The sequence below is a fragment of the Eulemur rufifrons genome, chromosome 20 (assembly GCF_041146395.1).
Source record: "Eulemur rufifrons isolate Redbay chromosome 20, OSU_ERuf_1, whole genome shotgun sequence".
Taxonomy (NCBI): Eukaryota; Metazoa; Chordata; class Mammalia; order Primates; family Lemuridae; genus Eulemur; species Eulemur rufifrons.
In genome coordinates this window covers 7120924-7135891 of record NC_091002.1, presented here as the reverse complement: position 1 = coordinate 7135891, position 14968 = coordinate 7120924, and the positions used below count along the sequence as shown (strand labels likewise).

At 40.6% G+C, this 14968-nt stretch overlaps 1 protein-coding gene across 7 annotated transcripts in view; it reads right to left on the bottom strand.

Annotated features, from left to right (window-relative positions):
* Positions 1-14968, bottom strand: part of ADD1 (adducin 1) — a 97927-nt gene that overhangs the window by 14828 nt on the left and 68131 nt on the right. For 5 of the 7 annotated variants that reach the window (XM_069496029.1, XM_069496035.1, XM_069496032.1 and 2 more), the window contains exons 5-10: positions 9432-9512; positions 9037-9186; positions 6672-6815; positions 6469-6567; positions 5589-5765; positions 583-834 (exon numbers count right to left, since the gene is read on the bottom strand). In XM_069496029.1, coding sequence (XP_069352130.1) covers positions 583-834; positions 5589-5765; positions 6469-6567; positions 6672-6815; positions 9037-9186; positions 9432-9512 — 903 coding nt within the window. Of the gene's footprint in view, positions 1-489; positions 835-5588; positions 5766-6468; positions 6568-6671; positions 6816-9036; positions 9187-9431; positions 9513-14968 lie in introns of all 7 variants that reach the window. The other 2 variants (XM_069496034.1, XM_069496031.1) reach the window with 1 other exon arrangement.

The window sequence follows — 14968 nt, the reverse complement described above, 5'->3', positions numbered from 1 at the left end:
TCAGTGGAGAACACACTAGTGAGCAAACAGGGAAAACTGCTTAAGAAAACACTACAGACTTAAAGAAGAGACTTTAGTGACTTAATGTTAAACCACTGGAGTTTATGACACTAAAACATCAGGTTTATGACAGAACTGTTTTTTTTGTGCACCGAGTATTAAGAGTCCTTGAATACAATTGGAATTAAAGGAGATCTCCTACTTTTAGGTTAGTACATGTAAATTATTTAGTATTTTGCTATGTATGGAGTCAGGTTACACTGGAATTACCAAGGAGGTACGTTATATCTTAAGCAGTTTCAAGCAGACAGTATTACTCGAATTTTAGCTAGTACAAGAAGTGGATTTTGGTCCCAACTAAAAGACAGTGAATGAGGAAGGTTTGCTTTATGTCTAGGTTAGAAGAGCTGGATTCCCAAAGCCTCCGAAGCCCCAGCTACCCAACTTGCTCTACATCATCTAACTATGAACAGTAAGGTAGGCACAGACCAAGCAGTTGGTAATACAGCTTGGCACGCAGACACCGGACGAGAGAGACTGCAGCAAGGGTTTCACGTGATCGTGTGTAATGCTCGTCCACACCTTAGTCTTCGACTTGGGACTGCTTCCATCCTGCCCTTCCTCGGAAGCTTCGTCGCCCCGGCCAGAGTTCAGCCATCTTGTCTTCTCTCGCTGCTGCTTCTGAAAACTGTGTCTGAGAGGGGAGCAAGTGCCCGAATCACCGTCACTAGCAAAGGAGTAACCTGTGACACTAGCAGGAACCTCCACATCGCTGTATTTTTTAGATTTCTCTCTCAGAGCAGGGTATCGATAAGGGTAGCCAGTTCTGTAGCCCTAGGGTCCAAGGAGAGTGAAAGACAATCAATATTGCAGATCTCAAAATAGGGTTTCACTTGGGAAGTAGCTACAAAAGCTGAATATACAAATACCCTACGACCCAGCAATTCCACTCCTAATTTTATGTCCAAGAGAAACACACATGTTCACCAAAAAACAGGTACTAAAATGTTAATAGCAGCACTAGTCCTAATAGACCAAAACTGGATACAACCAAAAGTCCTTCAATAGTAGAATGAATAAACTGTGGTATATGAATATAATGGCCTATGATACAACAAGAATAAATACTCTACTATTAAATCCAACAATGTGGATTTGTGATAACTGTCACAAACATGATGTCAAGTGAAATAAGCCAACTAGAAAAGAATACACACACTGATTCCATTTATAAAAAGGAAGAGGTAAAGCCATTCTTTGTAGTTAGAGGCAGGGTAGTGGTCACCCTTGGGATGGGGTAAGTGACGGAAGGGCTCCTGGGGGCATTCTGAGGTGCTGCTATTGTTGTTCTCTGAGTGCTGGTTATATAGAAGGTTTGGTTTTAAAAATATAACAAACTGAACACCTACAATATGTGCACACTCCTGTTTATATATTGTATTTCAACAGAAAGTTAAAATTGAAAACACAAACGGGGCTTACTTGCTGCTGGCTACTGTGCAGGTTATATTCATCAACCTACTTAATATTTTCTTACCTTTTAAACCAGTTTAAATACTGTGATAATCTGCAGGTAAACAAGTATACCTCATGACAACCGGTTCTCAGCAAAATTACTTTACATTTGAATGTAACAACATTCAACTTCAAGCTTCCACTCTGCCTCCTGACCATCTGCTATGCTTTAAAAGATGGGCCCCACTTAATTCACACCTCTGCGGGCTCGACTCATTCGCTGAGTCCCCCACAGACAGTATCTCCAAACTCGCCTCTCCTATCTAGTGCTTGGTGTTTGGTAGGTGTGACAGATAGACTTTATAGTGGCCCCAGGTCCCCACTTCCTGGAATCCCCTCCCCCTTGAGCACAGGTGGGACCTCTGAGTTGCTTCTAACCAGTGGAATTCACAAACGGTGACAGGCTGTGTTACATAAGAGTGTAGCACTTATCTTTCCAGAGTCTCTCTCCACAGCTGGCTCTGAAGAAGCAAGCTGCCATGGATGCCACAGCCATAAAAAATTTCTGTCCCCCGCCTAAGGGAGCTTGGAAGTGGGTCCTTCCTCTGCAAGTCAAGCCTTCTGATGAGAACCCAGCCCTGACCAACACCCTGACTGCAGCTTTAATGACACCCTAAGGCCTAAACTGAGTTCAGCTGTGCCTCAACTTCTGACCCACAGAAACTATGAAACAATAAATGTGTGTTGTTTTAAGTCGCTAAGTTTGTGGTAATTTGTGACACAGCACAGAGAGGTACTACACTGGATGTCAGACAGGTGTCTGCTAAATTATCTAACAGATTCACGCCTGGACCAAGTCACTCACAGCACCTTCACAATAAATGACAAGAGAACTAAGACTTGAAAGGACTGTGCAGAGCTAGACTTGTAAGATGATCCGTGGCCTGCCCCCTGCCTGCAAGTGTCCCAGAAACATTCCTCTCAATTCGGGAATTCTGACTTCTCGGTTCTGCTCCTCTTTGGAGGCTACCATCATTACCAACCACGCCTTTAATGTGTTTGCTTTTTTTTAAAGGTAACAACAATCACTAATAGGTCGTTTCATTTTTATTTTCCTAAATATCCTCAAAAGATAGGTAAAAGCCTGCACTGGCAATTTTCCCATTTATGAGCACTGGCAATTTTTCCATCTACTTTGTTGAAGAAGAATAAAAGATAATGTTTCAGCCACAAAAAGACTATCTTCAGAAAAATGTAGTTTTTATTATTTTAAGTTTCCTTTAAAAACAAAAAAAAAAGAAGCCTGTTTTAAAGTATAATCAAGTTTCCTCTTGCTGGCCGGGCGCGGTAGCTCATGCCTATAATCCTAGCACTCTGGGAGGCCGAGACAGACAGATCGTTTGAGCTCAGGAGTTTGAGACCAGCCTGAGCAAGAGCGAGACCCCGTCTCTACTAAAAAGAGAAAGAAATCGGCTGGACAACTAAAAATATATATAGAAAAAATTAGCCAGGCATGGTGGCGCATGCCTGTAGTCCCAGCTACTCGGGAGGCTGAGGCAGGAGGATTGCTTGAGCTTGGGAGTTTGAGGTTGCTGTGAGCCAGGCTGATGCCACAGCTATGCCCAGGCAACAGAGTGAGATTCTGTCTCAAAAAAAAAAAAAAAAAGTTTCCTCTTGCTTAGAGAGCCAGGACTCTGAGTAATCTCCATGCCTTCATAATAAACCATCCAGGACTCACAAACACCATTTTATCCCTACAGGGTATGGATTTTTCTTTACTCTTTCCCTCTAAGTGATATCACACCAAAATTAGAGGTAATACTCAGACCTCAGAACAACTAGCTGGCTTATAGTTAAAAAACATGGATTTGTTCCTTCTTTGAGAAACTAAAGTTATATCTTGATTTTTGGGGAAATAATTTAGCATTTTTTTCTAACTGTAAATGTTAAAATGAAATATTTCTTATAGTGTGGAAATTGTCAACAATTCCTGACCCTACTCAATTATTAGCAAACAACATATGTGGCTAATCCGATATTAAATTAAAACATAAACTATGATCAGTGATTGTTATCCAGTTATTTCTTATAAACTACATGGCTTTCTAATATTAAAAATGATAAAATATACTTTTTGTAATGAACATTTCACTTACTAATCATTTGTCTTTTATGTTCCTCCCCCATCAAATCAGAATTACTGCCTAATTTTGATTTCCCTCTCTCCACCTTCTAAAATGTACTAAAGGCAGAAGATATGGCAGGATGGTGTGGATTCCTACCTCTTCTCTCTCCTTCCTCACTTGAATTTTAGATAGAAGAGCAGTGAAATGACAAGGTGTTTACCAGGAGGAAAGGTCTGTACCACTGGGCCCAGCTCAGCACTCCTTGCCTTGCTGGCCTGGTTGAAGGCTCTGGCTCCTGACACACATGCCTGGGCCACAGTCACCCCACCACCAAAGCTTTTCCAGTTGTGACCTCCTGCAGCTACACTCTCCTGGCCACCTAACTACAACTGCTTCTCCCACCTTCTTTGTGACCTTTTCTCCTCTTCCTGCTTCTCTGACCAGTTGGGCCATCTCTGCCCTGAAGCTCCCATCACGCCTGCCACCTCACAGACCACAGGGGCAGGGCTGCATCTGGGATTTGTTTGTCCATTTCCCTTACTAGGTCATGAACTCCTGAGGGCAAAGAACTGTGTCCTGTTCATGACTCAACAGCAGATGGTCAGTTAATATAATCAATCTTTATTGATTAAATAACTCAAAAGTTACACAAGACTCTGCTCTCTCTGTTGGTTCCTCTGTCACTGATCGAGTATGCTCCTGTGACTACCTATCACTTCCAGCAGAAAACTCTCAGTTCTCTCTTTCCAGCAGCCAGCATTTTCCTGAGTGCAAGGAATTTCAGTGAGAAGAGGATGCTTAGCATACCCCAAATCAGATCCACGAATTCCTTCTGTTCCAAAATCTTCAGGAAAGTTAAAACTCCCTGCCTCCTGAAGCCATCTATCTCCTCTGCAACTGGGCCCAATGGCCGGGACTTTCTTCTATTGAGCTGGCCTGTGCCCCACTTGCTCTAGGACTGGTGTGGCAAAACAGGAGGACACTGGCCCTTCGGAAGGCTCTCTTTCCCACACTGACATGGTATTTCCTTGCATCTGCACTTCTTAATGTCATGCAGCATTAAGAGGGACCCTCTTGAACGCCATCTCAGAAGGCTGACTTATAGCACATGGAAGGGGTCCGACTGCAGAGCTCTGGCTCTGATCCTGTGGCTGCAGGCCTGAGACCCCAAGGACAGTTCTGTAATATAGCTCTGGGAATTGAGTATTTGATTAACCTAGTAAAATCAGATGAACCTGAAAGGTACACCTTACAGCGCAGTTCTCATCTCCCCACTGCTCATCTCCCTATTTAGTTACGCTGTAGCCTTATCCACAGATACCTTCCTTCTCTCAACTCAGCCTGTGTGATCCTAACTATTCTTTCAGGTCATTTCCAAGGGTCATCTTCCACATTAAGTTTTCTCTCCAATCCTTGCAAAAGAATGAAATCCCTTACTGAAACCCCCCAACACAGAACACACTCTGTGTGTAGTCTTATCACTGTGTGGCCTCACTCCCTCCCCCGTAATTATGCTGCAAGCCGCACAATCCCAGCTTCTGGACCATGCTGGACTCTGTCCCTGCAGTAAGCAGCACAGGGTCTCCCACGCGTGGACAGGCAGCAGATATACAAGTAACAAGTAATCAGGCCCTAAATAGCTAGAACTTACATTAAAAACCCAAACACAGGACTGACTGATTTAGAAAAGTATCTCCCTCTCCTTGCTTGTGAGATTGCAGTTACTGAGCTGGTTCTGCTAGCCATCCAGCAGCCTACTGCAGAGTATTCTCTGCACTCCTGTACCCACTAAGTGCAAACACGGGTTACCATTAAAAAAATACAATAATACAGCAAAGCTCCACCTCAATATTTTCTCATGATTTAGCTCATAAGTTAAATAACTCTGGTGCTTCTTCATGATTGTTGAGGGTAAAAGCATTTGCGTAGCAATTTCATTTTCTATAAAAACAACATGAGTGCTTTTAGAACAAAAGCTTTATCATCGAGTGGTGGCACCATTCTTACCAGATTATCGAGCATCCGCATGAGGGCTTCGAATTCCTGCTCACCAATCTGCCACTTGGGAGGCAATCCAGTGCCTTCCCCTTCCGGAGACCCAGGGGAACGGGATTTGGCTTTGTACTTCCCAGGATCCAGCAGGACTAAGTTGTCAGGTCCTCCAGCACTGGCCAGAGTTCGAACCTTTTCCAAAACAAGCAAACACCATGGCTTGAGTTCCTTAGTGAGAGAGATCACTTGAACAAAAATGAAGGTTTCAACAGAAACCAAATCACTAGAGTAATAAGAATAAAAAACACAGGATGAACAGTGATAGACTGATCACAAGATTATTTTCAGAAATTTTTCTTCAGCATGACAAAAATACTGGGCACTCATAGTTGGCAGAGAATTGGGAAAACAAAGTACCTTTAGGATCCTATGAAGGTCTTGGGATCTCATTATCCCACAGACATAAGCCAGAGAGCAGTGGGGAGAATGAGAACTTGGGGCTGAACAGACTGAGGCAGGGAGTGCTCGCAGCCATGAGACAGCGGATGAGTCTATCTGTCTGCATCTGCTTTCAAAAGGAGCACTGTGAGGGTCACATGAAATCATGTATGGGATGACACAGGCAAAGCACCTGATCCGGGCCTGGCACACCCCAGTACTCCAGAAATGGTAGGGACTCATATATTTGAAAAATTTTAAGTTAGAGATGAAAAGCCTAGTAATTTTTTGCCAACTTAAACCAGTGAAATGGCACTTGTCAATCTGATCAATTTCCAAATCCATGAGCTCATCTTTGGCAAAGACATTGCTCAAAGACTCATTCCTACAAGACCAATATCAAGTGAACCCCAGAAACACTTAAATAAGCTGACAGATTGGAATGGCCATCCCCTACCTGGATCTCACATGCAACCACAAGGTTATGGATATAATAGAAGGCCTCCTCGACGCTCTCTCCCACTGATACAAGCCCATGATTCCGGAGAATAAGAACCTGAGGGGAAAGCAGGAAGGCTCTAAGGAGCGAGACAAGACTGACACTTTTCCTTTTTCCTTCTCCCCATTATAATTTAAAGACAAGATTAGATGCCTACTGACCTTGCTTTTAGGCCCCAAATTTTTCTGAATCAAAACTTTTTCCTCCTCATCAACCAGAATGCCATGATAGTCATGATAAGCCACTTCTCCAAGGGAAAGCGCCTCTGGGGAGATTGGCAAGAGGCCACATTTCATCGCAGAGACCTAGAAGACCAAGTGGTCACCACGAAAGAAGGAAAAACCAGAGTTACAAAGTGACTGATTACACGGTAAATGCTTTCCTCATAGGAACAGAAAAGGGTTCGGGGAAATGTTTTATTTTTTTCTATTCTTGAAAATAAATGAACTCAAGAACTTAAGATAAACTTGACTTCTGGAGCTCATTAATAATCCACATTTAAAAATAAAAGCTATCACTAAGCTGGGAGAGCCTCAAAAGAAAATCCGTATCTTTCTGGATTTTTTTCCCCACTGATTATAAATGCTGTGTAAGCTTGGATTTAATGACACAATGAGCGCTGGGTCTAGCACAGGAGTAGAAAACAGGCTCCTCTGAGGAGTCAATGCATTACACAAGGAGGTTTTCCAGCCCACGCCAGTAGTTCCAGCTACTCAGGAAGCTGAAGTGGGAGGATTGCTTGAGCCCAGGCGTTCTAGGCCAGCCTGGGCAACATAGTGAGACCCTGTCTCAAAAACAAAAACAATAACAAAGGTGGTTTTCCAAAGGCTGTAAGGTTTTTGTGTACCTTTCATCTTAGGTTGTAGGTAAGATTGAAACACTTGAAAATTAGGTAAAAGAAAACTTATGGGGAAAAAAAAAAAAAACTTATGGCCTGGTACAGTGGCTCATGCCTATAGTCCCAACTACATGGGAGGCTGAGAGAGGAAGATCGCTTGAGCCCAGGAGTCTGAGGTTACAGTGAGCTCTGATGATGCCACTCTCTCTAGCATGAGCAACAGAGCAAGACTCTGTCTCAAAAAACAATTTATAAAACTTTACAATAATTATACTGTACAATTTCTCTACATTTAAGTAAGTAAAATTGAGTCTCAACGTAAAAAATCTAAGTGTTCATTTAGCCCTTAAATTTCCTAAAATTCCCCAAAGTAGCCTTAGAATATGCTAATTTTGAAGGTCTTCTACAGACAGCAGCATTATGACCCTAGATGAACAGGCTCCCAAGATTCAAATACTATCTATAGGCAGAACAGTTCCATAGGAAAAAAGTTAATCTAAAAAGACAATACTAAATTAACTCCTTTGATAGTCTCAGCACTCATATAAGAAGAAACTTCCTTACTTAATAAAGTTATTTGAATCATTTTTAAAACATCTTTTATGGTAGCTGTTCATGACTATATTCTCAAAGGTGACTTTAATGGTTCTTAAAAACCCATGGACATTTTAGTGGTTGGAAGGAACAGCATGCATTCTTTAAGGAAAAAATTACATCATTCAGAGAATGATACATCTAATAAAAACTTTGATGTTCACATTAAGAACCATATGTTCAAAGTGAAATAAACCAGGGCTAACATTCATCCAAATAATCCAATATGCATGACATTAAAACATTAAGATAGATTATATACAGTATTGCTAAATCAATGAGGTCATTTGTTATATGGTAAGTCCAAAAAGCCCTTAATATAAAATTGGTTATTATAAAGCCTAGTTCTAGAGTATCTCGTTTTCACATGACTTTGCACCGACAACTGGAATGTGCATCTTCATACTTAGGGGCTCTGTTTGGGTGGCCCATTCACCCAAGAAGGGACCAGGCTTGGTGAGTGGCCAGGGCAGGCTTCTGGAAAGCTCTAAGCTTGAAGGCCAGGCCTCCGAACAGCCTGCAGTCTGTGCTGCTTCTCCCCAGTCACAATCCAGGCTGGGTCCCAAAGGCTCCAGACAGGACATCTGTGGGGAAGCTGGGCAGGTTGGTTCCCAGGCCTCTCCCTCTCCCCTGGCTCCTTCCCCACAGCCTACCAACATGCTCAAGTCTCTCACATCCTAAGAACCCTTCCCTTCGCACAGTACCCTCCATCACCTACTCTGGCTTGCCCGCCCCCTTTTCCCATTTCTCTTTTCAAAATGAGGCATCTGCTTGCTGCTGTCATCTTGCACGTCCCCCTTAGTCTTCAACACACTGAAACCTGACCTCCCCTCCGCCATGATTTTCTAATTGTTACGTCTAATAGACATTTCCAGGATATTACAGGTTTTCAAAATTAGATAGTATATGGATCCCTTAAAAGGAAAAAAAAAATCTTTTAAGAAAGTCAAGTATAGTTGTAAAACTTTTTTTTAATCCAACAAAATTAGGTTTATTGACTTGTTACAACAAAGGAGGGCAATTCAGAGGAAATGAGAAATGCCTCTTACTAAACAGCTCTAAAAGCTAAGGCACTACCAGGATGGCACACTCACCGCGGCCCCTGCTGGTGTGTGAATGTGCACAATACACTTCACATCTGGTCGTGCAGCATAAATCGCAGAATGCAATGTGAAGCCAGCTTGATTTACTCCGAGATTGGTGCTTCCACGATCTACTATATCTCCTTGTAGATTGATTTTAACCTGAAAATAAAACAAACAAAAATTTAGAATGTCAAGACTTCAAATTACCCTAACTAGAAACTATTTAAAATCAAGTTTCAAGTGTTTATAACTTATTTCAAAAGTTGTTCTCAAACTGGACTAATCACATAAAACATGGGCTCTTTCCTATTTCTTGGGTATTATATGTTTAGCTGGATTTGAAGGTGTTTAATGACCTAATATGACCCACATGTACATGATGCCAAAGAGGAGGACATTCTTACCAAACTGGATGCAGTCACTTCACTGTAAAGCAGCCCAAAAGGTACAATGAGAAAGTGTTCCAGCTCGGAGCTCACTCTGGACTGTGGGGAAAATGACTGAGTTAGCTCAAAAATCCAACGGAAAGTATCTCCATCTCTTTTAGTGCCTGTCACACAGCTGGGAGGTACTGGAAGCTTTCTATTATTATGTTGTAATAACTTTATTTATCAAGTACATAAAGTGCTTCTTTGTCACACTCATAACTGACTTTACAAAGGAAAAAACAGTTCTACAACCAGCTAACAAGTCAATAAGTTCCTGTTAGGTTACTCTACTGCACCTTCTGGTGGCTACCAAATAGCACCACAGGCAAAAAGGCATCACTCCTCAGGAGCACAATAATAAAAACCAAAACTTACTTTTAAAAAGTCAGTTTTTTAAGGCTCTACAACCCCATAGCCTCATCCCCCACACCCATTTGTCTGCTCCTTCCATGATATATCTTTTCCTGAGCAACAATTCACTCGATAAAGACTTGGTATACATTGTGCACCATATGCTCTATGCTAGGAACAGAGCAGTAGAAAAGAGTACTGCCTTCAGAAACGTTCAGTCTTGTTTTTATAATGATCTTGGGATAGACTCAAGAGACTTCCCAAAGATTAAGTTGGAATATACATACTACAGGGTTGAGAAACCCAGAATCCTAATTAGCATCAGGTAGGTACAACTTAGTGTTTGTTGGAAAGGACTTAAGGTGTTTAGTCCAACCTCCTAAGGACTGTAGTGATTTCTTCTCTGGTGGCCCAAACAGAAACACATCCTGGGTCTGCTTGTTCTAATTTTAGTGATGGAGGCTTATTTCTTCATTCAGCAACTACCTGCTGAGAACCTACCATGTCATGGGCACTATGGTACTGTGATAAATAAATAGAAGCTGGAAAGCCAATAATTAAAACATTCTTTTTCATACTGAGCAGAAGTCTGTCTTCCTGTGTTTATTATCGCTGCTTCTAGTACACAACACAGAACAAGTTCTATCTCTTCTGTGATTCAGTTCTCAGATATCTAAAACTATCCTATCTCCCCTTATGTCATCTTTCTGCTAAACTCACCTGATTCCACCAGTATTGTAAAACAGGGTTAAGAATATAAAATCCAAAGTCAAGTTCAGATCCTAGCTCTGCCAAGAATTCACTGTGCTGCTTTGGGCACCCCGAGCTCCCATTCTCCTTATCAATTAAGCAAGGGTGACAAGGGCCTGCGCTCACAATAAAGCTCTTGATAAATGGCATCTCCCATTATTACTGTCATTAGTGATGGCCAGAGTAGCAATAGTAAATCACCATTAATGAACTTATTCTCTGTAAATTCATCTCTATAATATCCAGTCTCTATAAACCCCTATTACCCGCTTCTCTACTCTCCTTTAGGTGTTTCCAAAATGTACATGTGGTCTCTACTTTCCCCGAATACATCTTCCCATCAATGCTGACTTAGCTGTGCTTTTTATTCCCTACAGTCAGCTCTTTTATCTTAAAAAGCATGCTGACCTTTTTAACCATCAAAGCAAAACTAGGCAATTGCTCTAATCTCCAAGTTGGGTCAAAACAAAATATAAAAAATAAGGAATTTGTGTATATATTGGTTGGAATGAAGAAAAATAAGGATGGAAATAAGAAAAAATTAAATGTCAGATTTTTTTGCTTATTTTGAAAACACATACAAAAGAGTATTTAGAAGGTATATGACATAAGTGTAACAAATCAAATACCCATGTGCCTATCAATCAGCTTAAGAAATAGAATAATTCTTAATATCTCAGAAGGTCTGTTTCTCTTTCCCCATATCCCAGAAGTAACCACTATCCTGAATTACGTATTAAGCATTCACTTTCTTTTGACAATTTTACCTTATATCTTCATCCATAAGCAATATATTGTTTAATTTTTATCTGTTTATAAACTTCATATAATTGGAATTGTACTCTATTTTGGGGGGGGATGGCTCTCACTATGCTGCCCTGGCTGGTCTCAAACTCCTAGGCTCAAACCATCCTGGCCATCAAAGACTCCCAAGTAGCTGGGACTACAGGAACAGACCACTGTGCCCAGCTCAATCTGTATTTTTCAGTGACTTTTTTTCCTCAACATTATTTTTGTGATTCCTCCAGATTATGACATACATGGTTATAATTTATTTATTTTCACTGCTGTACAGTATCCACTGAATGATTATACTACGATTTATGTATCTATTCTCCCATCAATGGACATGGTTTTGTTTTTGCCATTAAAAACTATGCTGCTATGAATATGTACAACTTTCTCCAGGGTCATAAACTAGGAGGTGAGGCCAAGTTATTTTAAAAAGGGTCTAATTAAATATACAGCCCTGCCAGTAGTATATGATAGTTCTGTGCTTCTACAATCATCTTCTTGTTGTTGTTGAGAGAGTCTCGCTGTCATCCTGGCTAGAGTGCAGTGGCATGATCACAGCTCACTGCAACCTCAAAATCCTAGACTCAAGCGATCCTCTTCCCTCAGCCTCTTGAGCAGATGGGACTACAGGCGCAGGTCACCATGCCCAGTTAATTTTTCTATTTTAGTAGAGATGGGGGGTTCGCTCTTGCTCAGGCTGGTCTCAAACTCCTGCGCTCAAGTAATCTTCCTGCCTCGGCCTACCAGAACACTAGGATTATAGGAGTGAGCCACCACACCCAGCCTACAATCATCTTTTTAAAAAATTAAAATCTGGTGCCTATGAAATGGTATTTCTTTCTTTTTTTTTTTGATAGGGTCTCCCTCTGTCACCCAGGTTAGAGTGCAGTGGCATCATCATAGCTCACTGCAACCTCAGACTCCTGAGCTCAAGTGATCCTCCTGCCTCAGCCTCCTTAGTAGCTGGGACTACAAGCACACACAACCACAGCCAAATGACTTTTCTACTTTTTGTAGAAACAGGGTCTCACCCTTGCTCAGTCTGGTCTCGAACTTCTGGCCTCAAGAAATCCTTGTGCCTCGGCCTCCCAAAGTGTTAGGGTTACAGGCATGAGCCACTACACCCAGCTTTCATTGTGGTTTTAATTTACAATTTCCTGATTACTAATGAGTTAAACAACTTTTCATATTTTTACAAGGCATTCTTATCTGCCCTTCTGTGAAATTCCTTTCTTGATTTTTGTCCATTTTATACTAGTTTGTCCTTTTCTTATTGATAGTTCTTTATTCTGGATATTAATTTCTGTTGGCTACATTGTGGGGCAACTTATTCCAGGTTATGGCTTTTATTTTTACTGTCCTTATGGTATCTTTTAATAATGAGAAATTTATTCATTTTAAATGTAGTCAAATTTATCCATTTTTTCTTTAATGATAGGTGATTTTTATGTCTTAGGATACCATTCATTAGGTCAAAGGTTAAAGAGATTTTCATCTATATTGGTCCTAACATTTTTTAAAGTATTACCTTTCTTTGATCTTTAATCCTTAATTCATTGGAATTGCTTTGCGGGTAAGTGTAGTATGGGATAAAAGTCCAATATAATTTTTAAATTGTAATTTTTCAATCCAAGTGTTCTAGCACCAACCATTGCCTAATCTGTTCCTCCCCTACTGATGTGCAACGCAGACTCTTCTGCATATCTAATTTTGATGCGTGCAGAGCTGGTCTTGGGCTTTCTATTCTGTCCCACTGGTCTAACTGTCTCTTCCTTTGATCAAAGCACACTATGTTAATTATCATCATTTTATATTAAATTTGATATCTGATAGGAAAAATCTTCATGTCTAGTTCTTCAGGAGTATCTCAACTATTCTTGGCCTTTTGCTTCTTCATGTAAATGTTAGAAGCATGCTGTCAGGTTCCATGTTAAAAAAATTATATAGCCATTTTTAATCAATCATTTCTTTTTTCTTTATATAACATATTTCATACAGCTATAAACAACTATACATTTTGGGCCAGGCTTGGTGGTTCATGCATGTAATCCTAGGGCTCTGGGAGGCCAAGGTGGGACGGATTGCTTGAGGCCAGGAGTTCAAGACCAGCCTGGGCAAAACAGCAAGACCCCATTTCTTAAAAAAAAAAAAACTTTTTAAAGAATTAGCTGGGCTTGCATGCCTATAGTCCCAGCTGCTTGGGAGACTGAGGTGGGAGGATCACTTGAGACCAGGAGTTCAAGGTTACAGTGAGCTATGATCACACCACTGCACTCCAGCCCAGGCAACAGAGTGAGACCCATCTCCAAAAAAAAGAAAAAAAAAGTATACATTTAATATTTTGTCATTTCTAAAAATCAGTTTATTTTTCATTAGTATTTTTATTTAGTTTTTTTAGTTATTAATATTTTCATTCGTATTTTTAGTTATTTTAATTGATATTTTAGTTTTCATATTTTTTGCCCCTCCCCCGAGTCTTCATGTTTTACATGGTCTTCATAATCATTTTTCATAGTATACAACATTCCCTCAAATTAATGTTGAATAACTGAGCCATTTCCTACCTACTACTTGATATTTAGACTCTTAAAATATTTCATTATCATAAATAATGCTGTAATTAATATATTTGTACATAACGTTTTCTTCTTTGACTTATTTTCTTAAGATACATTTCAATTGTGAGCTTCACAGATCTACACAATTTTAAAAAGCTTAAAATATTAAATTCTGAGTCAAAAGGAAAAAGGTCAAAAATACGGATATCAAGTTAGAGGAGGACATTTCAAAGTAAGTTTCCTCGGCAGTGGTGCCTCTCCAGCAGACTAGTACTGCTCTCACTGCATCTCTTCCCACACTACTGCTGCCCCTTCTCTCTCTACAAGGAATGAGACTCTCCTCTCGCAGATCTTCAGATCACTTACTGAAAACCAAACACATCCCAACTCAGTACCTCTAGCAGATACCAACATCAAGTCCCTGAACACAGCGCACTGGTCGGTCACAAGGATAGGCTCCACACACCACCTCAGAGGACCAGCATTCTTTGAAGTCCAAAATGGAGTGGAACCAAGCACCTGCCAGGTTCTGCAGGTGTTAAGCGTTGACAGTGGTCCGCTGACATCAGGATGGAAAGGCCCAGCCATCAGCTATGCAAGACCAGGAGAGGAAGCCCCCAGTGCTAACTGGGCCACCCAGTCTTGTGCCTCCGCCCCACAAAGCCTTCTCTAAATCCAATGCAATCTTAAAGATCTAATTCAGACAATCATTTGCAATACTCTTAACACCTGTTAGCACTTTTAAATCCCTTTAGCAGAAAATCTCTATGACCCTCCTTCAAAGAAAGGGCAGAATGACCTGTTGGCACTTTTTTGTTGCACCGATACTGTTAATATTTAGTTTTCTATTAAATGTCTACAGATAACACCTAAATTGTAAACAAAAAATGGATGCCATAATAGTTAAAAAATAAGCAAACAAAACAAAATAAAACAAAACCTTCCTTCATCAAAGATTCTCTCGTTCCAGCTTATATGATATAAAAAATATGCTTGGTAACTTGCATTTCTTTTTACTCAATATTAAGCAGATCACTTACAGAAGAGTAAACTATTTTT